The sequence below is a fragment of the Manihot esculenta genome, chromosome 17, assembly GCF_001659605.2.
Source record: "Manihot esculenta cultivar AM560-2 chromosome 17, M.esculenta_v8, whole genome shotgun sequence".
NCBI lineage: Eukaryota > Viridiplantae > Streptophyta > Magnoliopsida > Malpighiales > Euphorbiaceae > Manihot > Manihot esculenta.
In genome coordinates this window covers 2,847,687-2,861,901 of record NC_035177.2, presented here as the reverse complement: position 1 = coordinate 2,861,901, position 14,215 = coordinate 2,847,687, and the positions used below count along the sequence as shown (strand labels likewise).

Sequence of the window (14,215 nt, the reverse complement as noted above, 5' to 3'; positions counted from 1 at the left end):
CCTGCAAAAGCTGAGTAGGCAGATCAGACTTAGGAGGAATTACCACCCGATTCTTAAAAAAAATCAACCCATTCTTCCAAATGTAAGGTTGCCCAGGGCGATTGGATGCCAATTGACCAATATGAAGCATATAGGGGTCAGTAGTGAGGGTAGCTTTAATACGATCCCAAAGAGAAGAGTGCGACAAAAACAGGGAATTGAGACTTGGACTTCCAGTGACGCGAGATAAAGTGTCTGCGACTCGATTCTCTTTGCCTGGTTTATAAAGGATCTCATAATCATAACCCAATAGCTTTGAAACCCAATTTTGTTGCTCTGGAGTAACAATCTTCTGTTCCACCAAGTACTTTAGACTACGCTGGTCTGTTTGAATAAAGAATTTACGACCCAAAATGTAAGGTCGCCATGTTTTGATAGCCTGCAAGATGGCAAGCATTTCTTTAGCATATGTAGACCAAGCTTGCTTCGAAGAACCCAAAGCTCGACTCATAAACGCGATGGGACGATCCTGTTGCGACAGTACTGCACCAATTCCTGTATTAGAAGCATCAGTAGTGATAAAAAAAGGTTCATTAAAATTGGGTACTGCCAATGTAGGCGTGGCTGTCAAAGCAGTTTTCAAAGCCAGAAAGGAAGCTTCAGCATCTGCCGACCAAAAAAATTTGCCTTTTTTTAATAGATTCGTCAATGGTTGTGCAAGAATCCCATAAGACTGAACAAATTTTCTGTAGTAACCAGTGAGTCCCAAAAACCCACGCAATTCAGTGACTGTTGTTGGAGTAGGCCAGTCTAGAATTGCACTGATTTTTGATTTATCCACCTGTACTCCATCGCCGGAAACCACATGACCCAAGTACTCGATCTGTTTCAGCCCAAAAGCACATTTGCTTAGCTTTATAAAGAATCGATGTTGCCGAAGCAGCTGGAATGCCAACTGCACATGCTCCAGATGAGCCTCCCATGATGGACTGTATATAAGAACATCGTCAAAAAAAACCAAGACGAATTTTCTTAAGTAGGGGCGGAAAACAGAATTCATTAGTGCCTGAAATGTGGAGGGCGCGTTGCACAGCCCAAAGGGCATCACCAGATACTCATAATGGCCATTATGAGTGCGGAAGGCCGTTTTATGAATATCAGGAGGATGCATTCTGACTTGATGAAATCCTGCAATGAAGTCCAGTTTAGTAAAATAAGAGGCACCATGGAGCTCGTCTAACATATCATCCACTGTGGGTATTGGAAAACGATCTCTGATAGTGACTTGATTAAGAGCTCGATAGTCCGTACAGAACCTCCAAGAGCCATCCTTCTTCTTGACCAGCAAAACAGGGGATGAGAAGGGGCTAGTGCTTGGCCGAATCAAGCCTTTTGTCAACATCTCCTGTACTTGTTTCTCAATCTCATCTTTCTGGGAGTGAGCATACCTGTAAGGGCGAACATTCACCGGATCAACACCCTCTTTGAGAATTATGTGATGATTAATTTCTCGTTGAGGAGGTAGCTGACTCGGCTTTTGGTATATATCTGAAAATTGAGTTAACAGATGCAGCATATCTGGATGGAGTTGCTCAGGAAGTGTGACTGTAGAGTTTTCGAGACAAATTGCAAAAGCTGTACTGTTGTGCCTCAGTTCCTTGGATATTGATTTCAAGGATAGAGATTCAATCGGTTGGCTACAAATACCCTGCAAATGTCTCGGTTGGCCTCCCCATGTGAAGTCCATAGTCAAGTTCTTCCAATTACATGACACCGTCCCTAACTGTTGTAGCCACTGTACACCCAACACAACGTCCAAACCCATTATAGGAAGAGAAAAGAACGTAGCAGTAAATGGTATACCTTGGAGAGAGAAAGAAACATCTTTGAATTTTCCGGTGCATCGTAATGGATTTCCATTTGCTACCTTGACATTGAAAGGTGCTGTTGGTCTGGCCGGTAACTTGAGCATTCCGGCGATCTTCTCATTGATGAAGTTATGAGTCGAACCGCTGTCAATGAGAACAATCAATTGACAAGAATTAAATTGAATTTCCACCCTCATAGTTCCTGTTGAAGTCCAACCAGTCAAGGCATGCAAGGAAATTTCAGCTTCTGTGTCATCTTCATCGTCGTCCAGATCACACCCACCATCCAAGATGAGAAGCTGTGACTTAGTACAACGGTGACCCGGGGTAAACTTCTCGTCACAGTTGAAACAGAGCCCTTGAGCTCTTCGCTTCTGCATCTCGTCCCAGGTTAATCGTTTCACAGGGGCGGAAGGTTTGCTTTTTGATGGAGCGAAATTACCCGTTTGAAAAGAAGGGCGAATTGCTTTTTTATTACGAAGCAATTGCTCATCCTTCATTCGAGCCAAGCTTATTGCATCCTTCAAGGTCTTGGGTTTAAACATTCTGATCCCTTCTGCGATTTCAGATTTGAGTCCCCCCATGAAGGTTCCAACCAGTGCCTTCTGAGTCCAACCTTTTACCCTGTTACCCAATCGTTCAAACTCTCTCTGATAATCACGTAAGTCTCCAGTTTGACGAATTTTAGAGAGCGATTCGTCAAAATCTTCACAGTCTGTGGGCCCAAAACGTGACCACAATTCTTCTGAGAATATCTCCCACGTAACCCCTTTCCCGGCCTCAGTATAAGTTCGTCGAAGCCATTGCCACCACTCGTTAGCTTCACCTCGAAGATGGTATGACGCCAAGGAGACTTTTTCTGTATCTGGAGTTCCCTGGTACTCAAAGAACTGATCGACTCTTGTGAACCATTCCGTCGGATCGTCTCCTGTATATTTGGGAAATTCCAGTTTGGCGAGCTTAGCTGAAAATAACGGCTTCCCTCCATCTCTGGAGATTTCAGGAGTAGCGCGTATCTGGCTAGCTCGATCGTTGACACCACTTGATTCCTCCCTATTGGATGAGGAGAGTTCTGATAGCTTCGTGATCGCCGCCTTAATATGTTGTAAGTCTTCGCCAATCCCTTTTTCTATACGGGACAGATTGTCTTGGAGTTGGCCAAGTCCTGTTTCAAGATTTTCGATCCTTTCCTTGTTTGTGGCCATTGAGAAGGTCATCTAGAGCTATTGTTCCAAACAAGAAGTATTTGGACTAAGGAGGCCTTATTGTTTTTCTATTTTTAGTCTTGCTGCTATTTTTATTAATTGTTATTTACTGCAATTATCTTTTAGTTGTTTGTTTTACTTAGTCAAATAGCATTTAGTTGATCGTGGGCAATAATATCTCTTTGTGCTAAGTGTGGCCAAGAGAATAGGACTAGGTTGTTTGATTTGTTCCTATTTATATTCTCTGTAGCAGCAGGCTTCAGGGGGAAGAAAATATTAGTAACTTCTTAATTTTCTTTTGTTAATCTTCTTGGCTTTGACTGGGACCTATCATTGGTATCAGAGCCACATTTTTTTTTTTATTTTTCTTTCCTTCTCAATGGCCACAAACAAGGAAAGGATCGAAAATCTTGAAACAGGACTTGGCCAACTCCAAGACAATCTGTCCCGTATAGAAAAAGGGATTGGCGAAGACTTACAACATATTAAGGCGGCGATCACGAAGCTATCAGAACTCTCCTCATCCAATAGGGAGGAATCAAGTGGTGTCAACGATCGAGCTAGCCAGATACGCGCTACTCCTGAAATCTCCAGAGATGGAGGAAAGCCATTATTTTCAGCTAAGCTCGCCAAACTGGAATTTCCCAAATATACAGGAGACGATCCGACGGAATGGTTCACAAGAGTCGATCAGTTCTTTGAGTACCAGGGAACTCCAGATACAGAAAAAGTCTCCTTGGCGTCATACCATCTTCGAGGTGAAGCTAACGAGTGGTGGAAATGGCTTCGACGAACTTATACTGAGGCCGGGAAAGGTGTTACGTGGGAGATATTCTCAAAAGAATTGTGGTCACGTTTTGGGCCCACAGACTGTGAAGATTTTGATGAATCGCTCTCTAAAATTCGTCAAACTGGAGACTTACGTGATTATCAGAGAGAGTTTGAACGATTGGGTAACAGGGTTAAAGGTTGGACTCAGAAGGCACTGGTTGGAACCTTCATGGGGGGACTCAAATCTGAAATCGCAGAAGGGATCAGAATGTTTAAACCCAAGACCTTGAAGGATGCAATAAGCTTGGCTCGAATGAAGGATGAGCAATTGCTTCGTAATAAAAAAGCAATTCGCCCTTCTTTTCAAACGGGTAATTTCGCTCCATCAAAAAGCAAACCTTCTGCCCCTGTGAAACGATTAACCTGGGACGAGATGCAGAAGCGAAGAGCTCAAGGGCTCTGTTTCAACTGTGACGAGAAGTTTACCCTGGGTCACCGTTGTACTAAGTCACAGCTTCTCATCTTGGATGGTGGGTGTGATCTGGCCGACTATGAAGATGACACAGAAGCTGAAATTTCCTTGCATGCCTTGACTGGTTGGACTTCAACAGGAACTATGAGAGTGGAAATTCAATTTAATTCTTGTCAATTAATAAAAATAGCAACAAGACTAAAAATAGAAAAGCAATAAGGCCTCCTTAGTCCAAATACTTCTTGTTTGGAACAATAGCTCTAGATGACCTTCTCAGGGGCTTATCATCATCTCATCTATATAGTGTGGCTCCAACTTATTCATATAAATGGATGTATGAACAAAAGTCAATTAGGAAGACTTAGACCGACTAATATACATCTCCTCGATACAATATGATTTTAATATACTCATGGAAAAATCGGATGAATCCTTGTTCATACTAGTGTCTCTACCTCATAGACACCTTACTCAAATTCATGTGGTTTTGATTTGTATTTGCCTCTCCTTCACACGTGTGAATACTCCCTTTTATTAGACTTTAACATTCCTAGTCTTTTACTTCTATTTCTCTACCAAGTTATATAGTCAAAATATCTACTTGTATAAGACTCGCACAAGATATAGGATCCTCAAGGCAGTTAATCTCTATCAATCTCACAAGAAACTTATTAGTAGCAAGAATATGCTCAATATAAAGATTAGAGCAAAGTTATGTGAAAAGTGAATAATGACACTATATTGACTCAATAATAATATATTATTGAAAAATACTCTCTTGTTATGCCATTAGTATCATAGCATTTAATTTTCTTAATTAACAAGTATACTTTTTAACATATTTCGTCATTTCTTCCTGTTCTCACACTCCTTTCATCTCGGTTTGGCCAAAGAGAAGTCTCGCAAAATCATATTATTGCCGCTTTTCCTTTCAAGTAAGCTCCATATTATATGTTATTAAGATCAATTAACACAAATTTATCGATTCAATCACAAGGAGAAACTCGAGTCATTTAAACACAAAAATATCCAAAACCATTAGTCCAAAGCAACATACCAAAAAATTCAAGAAACACTATATCAGTTATGTGGGTTTCAACACATTTCTATTCTTAATTCAAATTAGTAGTTGAAGGACCCCATTCCTTTTACCACATTAGAAGTGTTTTTTAGCATCATTATAAAAATTTATCTTTCTTTCCATAGTTTCATTTGATAAAACACTTCAAAAGTCACTCTTGCAGCATCTTCTTCCTTCTTCAAATGGATAGCTTTTATGAAATTTGTGTTCACCTTTACGATGATATTGAATTTTGAAAACTAGCTAGTCCATAATCTCACACTATCTTGTTCTTCTCCAAGAAAATTCGTATAGTTATGTTTGTCTTTCTGCTCCACTTCTTTTATTATTCTCCTCAAAGGACCCTTAAGAAATTTAAAGCACCTTTATATGGGCAACTCTCTACACGATATGACCCTTTAAACACTTTGCTGTACTAGGTTGTGTCACTGTTATGTTGTTTGAATTCTTATGCATTCTTCCATTGTTCCAACTTTTTTAAAAGTTATTCTGCTGATATTGTTTGTCCTACCGGCATGTTGGTTATTTTGACCCATCCTCCTACTCACTACTTTGGTTTATTTGTTTAGGCAACTATCAAAACAAGATGAGGAATTGAACTTCCTTTTAAACCCACCTTTAAGGTAGTCTAATTGATTGTTGGTAGCCACTAAGGTCATATTGTATTCCTTCACATTTCTCCTCTGTAATCTATTCGTTGCCCCAACATGTCAACTACAGTCTCACATTGAACTCGTTGCAACTCGCTTAGTTTTCATCGTGAGTCAAATACCACGTACTCAAAGTAAAATTGGGCCTTCAATTCCTTTTACAAAATGTTTTTTCAACTTTAATTCTCCCCTTCAATTTAGCACAGTTATCAAATACATTGGTGTTATCTTTAATCTGTATGCACTATAGCAATTTTTAATAATATTAAAAAAAAGTTCATATCAAGAGAAAATTGTTTACCTTTATCATTTCATAGATATGATACAAAAATTCTCATATTTAGGATTTCAACCTTGTTTACTTCATAGGCATTCGCCTTGAAATTAGCGGACAGGTCTCACTATTGATTCCTAGTCCATCAATTCACTCCTTGAGCAATGCTCATAGTCTCTTTCATCTCATACTCGGCGTTATTCATATAGTTCTTGCAAAATAATTATGAGATACACAATGGATTTTCAGCTCTTTTATATAATATCCTTTACATAGGAGGTCATTGCATCAATTCTCACATGTATTATTCTTGGGAGTTTTAAATGGTCTCAAACTCTATTGGCTCACCCTTACCTTTATCTTATGTCATGAGGTCATTACTCTTTTTCCAAAAGGTCACTAGGAGTGTATGATATCCAATCATTACTCTCTTTCTCTCTCTAAAAGACATCTAACAGAGTGCGTAGAACTACGTCATTATTCTCCCTCTAAAAACTATATATTTTGGAGCATGTAATACTCTTAGTCAATTTAGCTATCACAATCAAAATTCAAGAGCCTGAATGTGCTTATCTTATAATTGCAAAGCCTAATGGAATTACTACAGCTCTAGTGTTAGCCTTTTCCAGGTGGGACATTCATTAAACCAAGCACAAAGTTTCTCAACCATTTTCTCTAGGAAATCAGATCTCATATTTGTTTTCATCATATCACTTAAATTGCTTACCAATCACTCTGATACCAACTATTACGAGCCTAGATTTTAAGCGTATTCATTTATGCTCGTGTGGTATTTGGTTTGAATATTTTCAAGCCACGTCATCCACGAAAACCACTCAATAATCTGTGATAACAGGTAGTTTTGTGGTATTTTTGTGGTATTTAATTTGAATATTTTCAAGCTAAATCATCTATGAGAATCACGCGATAATATGTGATAACAGATAATTTTGTGAGCACAAGGTTACCCAAACCGATAAAAAAATCAAACAAGCAACATATATCAATAATCCTCGCAATAGCCTCATAACTCTAAAAACAGCTCCTGTTCCACCGAGCCAAAACTCATTAATAAATTTATTTTGATATGATAACTCATTAGGTGAATAGACAGATTCTGCTCTGTGATTACAAAAAATCTCAATTCCATTCCTTCATCTATGAAGTGGGTGTTACAGAAAACAAACTTTGAATATGTAAAACTGAGAGCCAATCAATCCCAAAGACTAATCATAAATCTTTGAGAAGCACTAAAAATTGCTATAAAATTATAAGTAAAAATAATAATAGAGGCCAAAAATGGATGCATTTGGACATCCTAAGGGAAATTTTCCATTACAAAGTGGAGTTTTGTCACCACAAATGATGGTGAAAATATTTCTCTGCAAACACTTCATATATGAAACAAAACTGAATAAACAGAATTCTTTTTTCCTTTCCTTTTTCAATTTTCTTTTTTGGGTAATTTTCTAGGAGTAGAGGGATATCCAACTGCACCCTGAATTCATTCACTTTCAGTTGCTAGAAATTGTAAGCTGTATGAAGTTGTAGTTTTATAGGTATTGATTTTGTATTCTGTCTCTGTTCTCTTCCCACCACAGCTTTGCATGCACTTCCCCAAACTTTTCTCGGCTGCGAAATAAGAGAACCAAATGCCAGACGTCATTAGCTTCCATAACTTGGAACAGTCTGAATTACTAAAAAGCTTAAGATTACGTTAATGGACTTTCCATTACCTGAATCTGACTCGCCGGAGCTCTCTAGTCCCATCAGCTAATTGTCTGATAGTAATGTAAACTCCAGGCTCATCTTCTTCAATCCATTCTGACTCTATCTCACTAGCATTACTAACAGAAATAGAAGGTTCATCTCTGGAGGATGTGGTTGTCCGTGATGCTTCCATAGAAGATGCCTCGGCTTTTGGGCCGCCTATGCCGTAACCGCTTGAACCAGCGTGGTAATGTTGTGTGCCAACTTGCTCCATAGCATCAGATGGGAAATACCCTTTACTTCCAGATGGTTTATAGTGACTTCTTGGTGTATATGATGGAGCCATGGGGCTTTCCCTTGCAGATCCCATCCTCGAGTATGAAGAATCCCTCTGCTGTTGAAAGATCATATTATCTGTTATAATTATAATTGAGAAGGAGTCCAATTTACTTCTCTTGGACATGGCTATCTAGACATGTTATGATTGAATAAGATAAGCTCAGAGCAAACTTGAACATAAATTTGCACCATCACTAATATTGAATGATATATAGTCTCTTGCTTCAGATCAATCAGCCTAAAGTTCAAATTAATATTCAACTATGAGCTATAAGCTATGCAGTGTGTGCAACTTAAAATCCCGGATGGGGTCTTTAGGAGATAAAAAAGCAATTTACCTCATCCTCAGACCTCGGAGGAGTATGAAGAGCTTGACGATTAAATCTCTGGACATTGTAAAGCTCCATGATCCTGTCAAAATTCTCACCCCACCATCGCTGCGCTTGCCACTTGTTGAACATCTCTCGACTTCAAACCAAAAAGCTCAAGTCAGTTAGTTAACAATGTTCATGAATGATGTTCTGCCATGGTCAGCGGTTATAATAAAACTGTTGTTCGTACACTGGTTTCATTGAACAAAAATGCAAAAACGCCTAACATTTTATGGACAATTGATGTGTACCTGAAGCGAATACGCTTTAGATCATTTCCCCCATTAGGAAGAGACACAAAAGTAATATGAACTCCAGGCTCCACCTGTGCCATCCACTCCTTGGGTTCATCCTCATCCTCTAGCACCACATCACAAGACTGTGCTGAGATAGACTCTGCTCTCCCAGGAGTCTGATCACCACTAAACATTCCACTAAATCTCGAGTCACCTCTCGTGCCCCGATGGTGACCAGTACTTGTAAAATCCCATGCTGGTGTTGAGCTTGAGCTTCCACCTCCTAAATACGGGTATGGAACCCCTTCAGAAGCCATATCAAAGTCAGGGTAAGGTCTCTGTCCTTTCTTGAAACTGCTGGAGCCTGTGCAGGGCTTGCATTGACGACCAGAAAATTTCAATGCCATGTCCTTGATCTGAAACATCATTGAAAAGTTCAAAAACCATTAGAAATTTTCTTCTTTTTTCTAGTTACATCTAATATAAACTTTGACTTGTTCGAGAACAAACTTAAAACCCATTAGATTAGGATTAATTAAAGTCTATACAACAAATGAATCAATGTAGATATAAATATTTAATCTAATAAACTTCAAGATCAAGCTCTACAACCTTACACATTTTTTGCAGTACCCACCAGCTAGACCTTATACAAAAACGAATTATTTTAATTTCTTTGCACAAATATCGATATAAATATTTAATCCAAAAATAGTTAGGGTAGAGTTTTCCATTAGTTGCTCATTTTTGGGCAATAGACATGATACATTGTACTCTGAAGACACAATGGATAGACAAGAATTCAGTGGTGGGTCAGAGCAAAGGACATTCAACTGTCCTTCTCTTCTCTTTAATATACTTGACCTAATTTTTCATAGAGATTCCCAAATAGGCTTAGTGCAGTGGAAAGAAAGAGCTCAGCCTAAAATGCCCAGACCAATAGGTTGAATAAATTTGCAAGTGTTCAATTTTCTTGAAATTTATCATTTAACTTTTTCTTTAATTAGAATAATATTAATTAACATGATTATTTCAAAATAAAAAACTATTTTTTGTAAAATAAATAAAATTTAATATACTTTAAAAAATGTAGATGGAATTTCATGTGATCCTGCAAATAAGACAAGGGCTAAGCAACTGAGAGAAAAGACCAAGAAAAAACAGAGCGAGGAGAGAGTGTAAGAAACAAAAGAAGAGAAGTCAAAATATTTTAGGGCAATGGAAGAATCTGGTTGATGTGTCTTAAAAATCTGTCCTTGTATTTGACAGTTGACAGTTGTTAATAGGGTTAAGTCTGATTACAGCTATAGCCACTGTCACTTTTGCAGCTAAACAGTAAATTATATTTATAGGGAATCTAATCTATTATGAATGTTCCAACCAACCCATTCCCTCTTCTCTATTCAAACCCCTCTTTGGACCCATTGAATATTCACCTTTAAACCCCTCATTTTCCCATTTTTTAAAAAATTTAATTAATTAATTATCATGTCCCTCATCCACATCAGCATTTCTTTTCTGATGTCAGAAAATGTGGAATTTTAAATGAAAAGAAAATGTTTATTCTCAATTTCATGCTCTAATGTCCTCTTCTCCAGGTTTTTTCACTCAACATTTGGATTTTCAATTGGGTGTATGTGAAATTTCTTTATTTGATTTAGTTTAAATTAACAAGTTTAATTTCTTAATTTTCTTAATAAATTGAAAAATTACATAAATTAAACTTTTTCAATAAATTTAGCATTTAATTTTATCAAAAATATTGGGAATTCTTATTTTCCCATTTTCTATAAGAGAATAAAAGGTAAAGGATAATGGCACAAGCAGCATAGCCCAAATAAAATTAATTTAATTTACTAAACGTGGAAAAATATTAAATAAAAATAAAAAATAAAAGAAGAAAAGATTCCAAAGGATGGTCCCATAGTGTATTATCCACTGGAGTCATGATTGATTGTTTGTTTGTTTTCAGAAACAAGCAAAATCATATTAAATTATTTAAAAAAACTTTAAAAAGCTGAGAAATTCTTGCTTAATCTTACTTAAAACAAATTTCTTTATTTAAAATTATTACTAATTAATTAATTTTATAATTTTAAAAAATATACAAAAAAATCTCTTTAATAATTATGATCGTTAATGAAAAAATATTTTAATTTTGAAAAACAAATAAAAAAAAGTATTTTAATTTAACAATAGACTTTATTTTAATATATTTTTCAGAAGTTAAAGACTGATTTGTTAATTTCTCAATGTTTTAAGGATTAAATTGTAATTTTTCTATATACATTCATTAGATATATATATTTTTTTTAAAAAAAAACAAAGGCTAATTAAAGGATTCTAATGTGAAGAGAGTGAGAGAGAAGAGTAAGGACCTGCGCCGTCAGGCTTTTGACGGCTTCTTTTGTACTTGGCGTTCCACTCCCACGCGCTCCGTCTTCTCCGTCTTCTGCCACCGGTTTTGTGCACGCTATGCATGTAAACATTTTCTTCTTCTTCTTCTACTCCTCCTTTTATATCTTTCCTTTTTTGTCTTTTACTTTTCTACCCCTGCTTATCACATCATATTACAAAAATACATTATTATTGCATATAATTAATTTTTCATATTTATTTATAGAAATTAATCTCTTACTGCACATTTAGCAAAATGAAAACGACCTTCGAAACTTGGTTTGACTAGAATCTTTCCAACCAAAATATGGATTATGAATGGGACCCACAATATATTTAATATAATAAAAATTTATGTAAAATTAATTATTATTTATAAGCTGCATTAATAATTAAACAGGCAAAAAATGGTATAATATATTTAAAAATATCAAATTATTATTTAAAAAAAAACATTTAATGGAAACATCAGGACATTCTCATAGGAAGATAAATAGGAGCAGACAACCTTGGATAGGTCCTAATCCTAGGATATGAGGGGAAAAAAAAAACAATTGTTTGTCATATTTGAGTCAATTGGATTTAAGATGAAAACTTGCATAAAACCAAAACTAAAAAAGAGAAAAATACAATCAACCCATATCATGGTTTGGGATTTAAATGAAGTGTAAAGAGATTTGCTACCCTGAAAAGAAAGGAAAAGAAAAGAAAAGAAAGGAAAGGAAAATGGACACACAATCCAAAGGAAATCAGAAATCCTTGAAGATTGAGATGTTTGTATAGAGAGATTTAGGGGTTTTGGAGAAAGACAAAAGAAAAAGCTAAAAAGAGAGCTTAACTTGGGATTGGAGAAGAGACCAAGAAAACAACAATAGCAGCAGATACTCCATAATCATAAAAAGGAAACATAATGGGTCAAGTGGGTCTAAATATTACAGTCTTTGCCTGCTGTATTATGAATCCTACCAAAATCCCCATTACAAACAATCAAGAGAAGAAGTTTCTGAACTATTTAATTTTTTTTTTTTTTAAATAAGGGTTTTGAAGCACTGAAGCAATCAATAGAACATTGATTTCCTTTTTCTTTTTCCTATTTTTTTTAAATAAAGGAAATGATGGACCAATAATCAAAAAGAAAAAGAGAACAAGAGATGGGGAGTTAAAAAAATTTTAAAAAAAAGAAGATGAAAGGTGTGTTTGAATAGACAAGGAGACAAGTGTGGGGAATGATGGAGTAAGAGAAGAGAGAGCAAACCCATTGAACTTATTACATCATATTATTATTTTGAAAACGACATACCGTAGGCAACACCACCCCCCAAAATCCCCTCCTGTTTTCTCTTGATGTTCCTTCTCTTTCTCTGTTTCTCTTCAGTGTCTACTGAATCAGCTGCAGATTTCAATCAACAATAAATCAGTGGATAGATAAACACTTGCAGGAGAAGAAAAATGCAGGAAGAACCTGAAGGGTATTTTCAGAAATAAAGATTACCTAATGGGTTTTGTTTAAATCTTCTGAAAAAAAAAAAGGAATTAAGAAAGATAGAGATGAAATACAGGGATTAAAGTGATACTCTGTTTGTTTGTCGAGAAAGTTGAAAAAGCTTCAAAAAACAGACAAAGAGACAGAGATTGAAACTCTTTATCTTTAGCAACTCATTCTCATCTGTTGACTAAAAAAGCATGCGAAACAAAGTAGAAAAAAGAGAAAAGGAAAGTAATGCCGCGTGTTTGGTTGGTGAGAAAGTGAAGGAAAAACAAAACCCAGATTTCAAAAAACAAAAGAAACTCCTGCCTTGATCATCTCCTCATCTCATCAAAACTGGGTTTATGAGAGAACTATCTCAAACTCAAAAACCCATAAAACCGATGAACGGATACATCAAATGCAAAGAAGAATCAGCCCACCTTGATTACTCTTTCCTTTCTTACTGACTGAAGCACAGCATATATAAAATTCCTCTAAATCTTCATACAATCAATTTTCTCTTCAAATGCCACACAAGAATCCTGAACAGTAGAATCCCTTTAACTTTGCCAATTACTATCTAGAACAGAGAAAGAAGAAAAGCAAAGAAAAGAAATCTCCGCCGAGAAAAAAGGCGGGCGATATATCGGAGAAATGTAAGAAAACGGGAATGTTTCGGATTTTGGAGGTCCCAGGCTTGACGTTCGTAGCAGCTTTAAATGAAGACGAAAGTTACAGACGAGAGAAGGAATTAAGTGGAGATGCTCTGATTTATATAGGGAAGAAGAGTTGACGGCTTCATGTTTTGCCGTTACTTAACGGTGAAAAAAAGCCTTACTGTCCCATTTTCGATCGGAAACGGTCTCAAAGTTTAAACAATTTTTGAACCGGATTACTGGTCCTGATTTTCAACCGTTTCATTTTTGGCAGTTTTGGCTCGGTTTGATTTCCTTGAAGGGCAATTTAATTTCAATTATCTTTTTTTTTTGTTAAAAAATCAATTAGATCAAATTAATATATTAAAACTTAAATACAATATATTCTAATAATAGAATATTAAATTGATTTTAAATTTATATATTTATCAAAAATAAAATTAATATTTTTTTAATACTTGCCTCATTTTATGTATAAAATTAATTTTTTTCCTTTTTTCGTATGTTCTAAATTATATGTCATTTTTTTAATATATTAATCTCTTAATTGATCATTTTAAAAATAATTTAATAATTAAATAATATGAATAAAAAATATATTAGAAATACAATTTAAAATTTACTGCAAATGTAGAGTTAATTTAGTGATAAATGCAATAAATCTAAAATGTTTTGGATTTTATTCTCTTAATTTTCAATTTTTATTTTAATTTTTAATTATATTAATTACATTTTAAA

At 35.8% G+C, this 14,215-nt stretch overlaps 1 protein-coding gene across 3 annotated transcripts; it reads right to left on the bottom strand.

Moving 5' to 3' along the window:
• Nucleotides 1-7,424: 7,424 nt before the first annotated feature.
• Nucleotides 7,425-13,573, bottom strand: LOC110605014 (protein BREVIS RADIX). Of its 3 annotated transcripts, none has more exons than XM_021743305.2 (7): nt 13,262-13,573; nt 12,654-12,743; nt 11,335-11,509; nt 8,972-9,372; nt 8,688-8,817; nt 8,037-8,401; nt 7,427-7,932 (listed from the first exon to the last, which is right to left on the bottom strand). In XM_021743305.2, the coding sequence occupies exons 3-7, from the start codon at nt 11,443-11,445 to the stop codon at nt 7,854-7,856; spliced, it is 1,086 nt and encodes a 361-aa protein (XP_021598997.1). In that variant the 5' UTR covers nt 11,446-11,509; nt 12,654-12,743; nt 13,262-13,573; the 3' UTR covers nt 7,427-7,853. The 3 variants fall into 3 exon arrangements, with proteins under 3 accessions (XP_043808441.1, XP_021598997.1, XP_021598996.1); XM_021743304.2 differs by having other exon boundaries at nt 7,428-7,932; nt 8,037-8,404; XM_043952506.1 differs by lacking the exons at nt 12,654-12,743; nt 13,262-13,573 and having other exon boundaries at nt 7,425-7,932; nt 8,037-8,404; nt 11,335-11,460.
• Nucleotides 13,574-14,215: the final 642 nt, after the last annotated feature.

Bases quoted from the DNA above. Each gene is read 5' to 3' on its own strand.
- LOC110605014 (XM_021743304.2), bottom strand. From the start codon at position 11,445: ATGTTTACATGCATAGCGTGCACAAAACCGGTGGCAGAAGACGGAGAA. The intron at 8,405-8,687 runs GTAAATTGCTTT...ATCTTTCAACAG, and splicing joins CTCCGAGGTCTGAGGATGAG to CAGAGGGATTCTTCATACTC. The intron at 7,933-8,036 runs GTAATGGAAAGT...CTTATTTCGCAG, and splicing joins CTCCGGCGAGTCAGATTCAG to CCGAGAAAAGTTTGGGGAAG.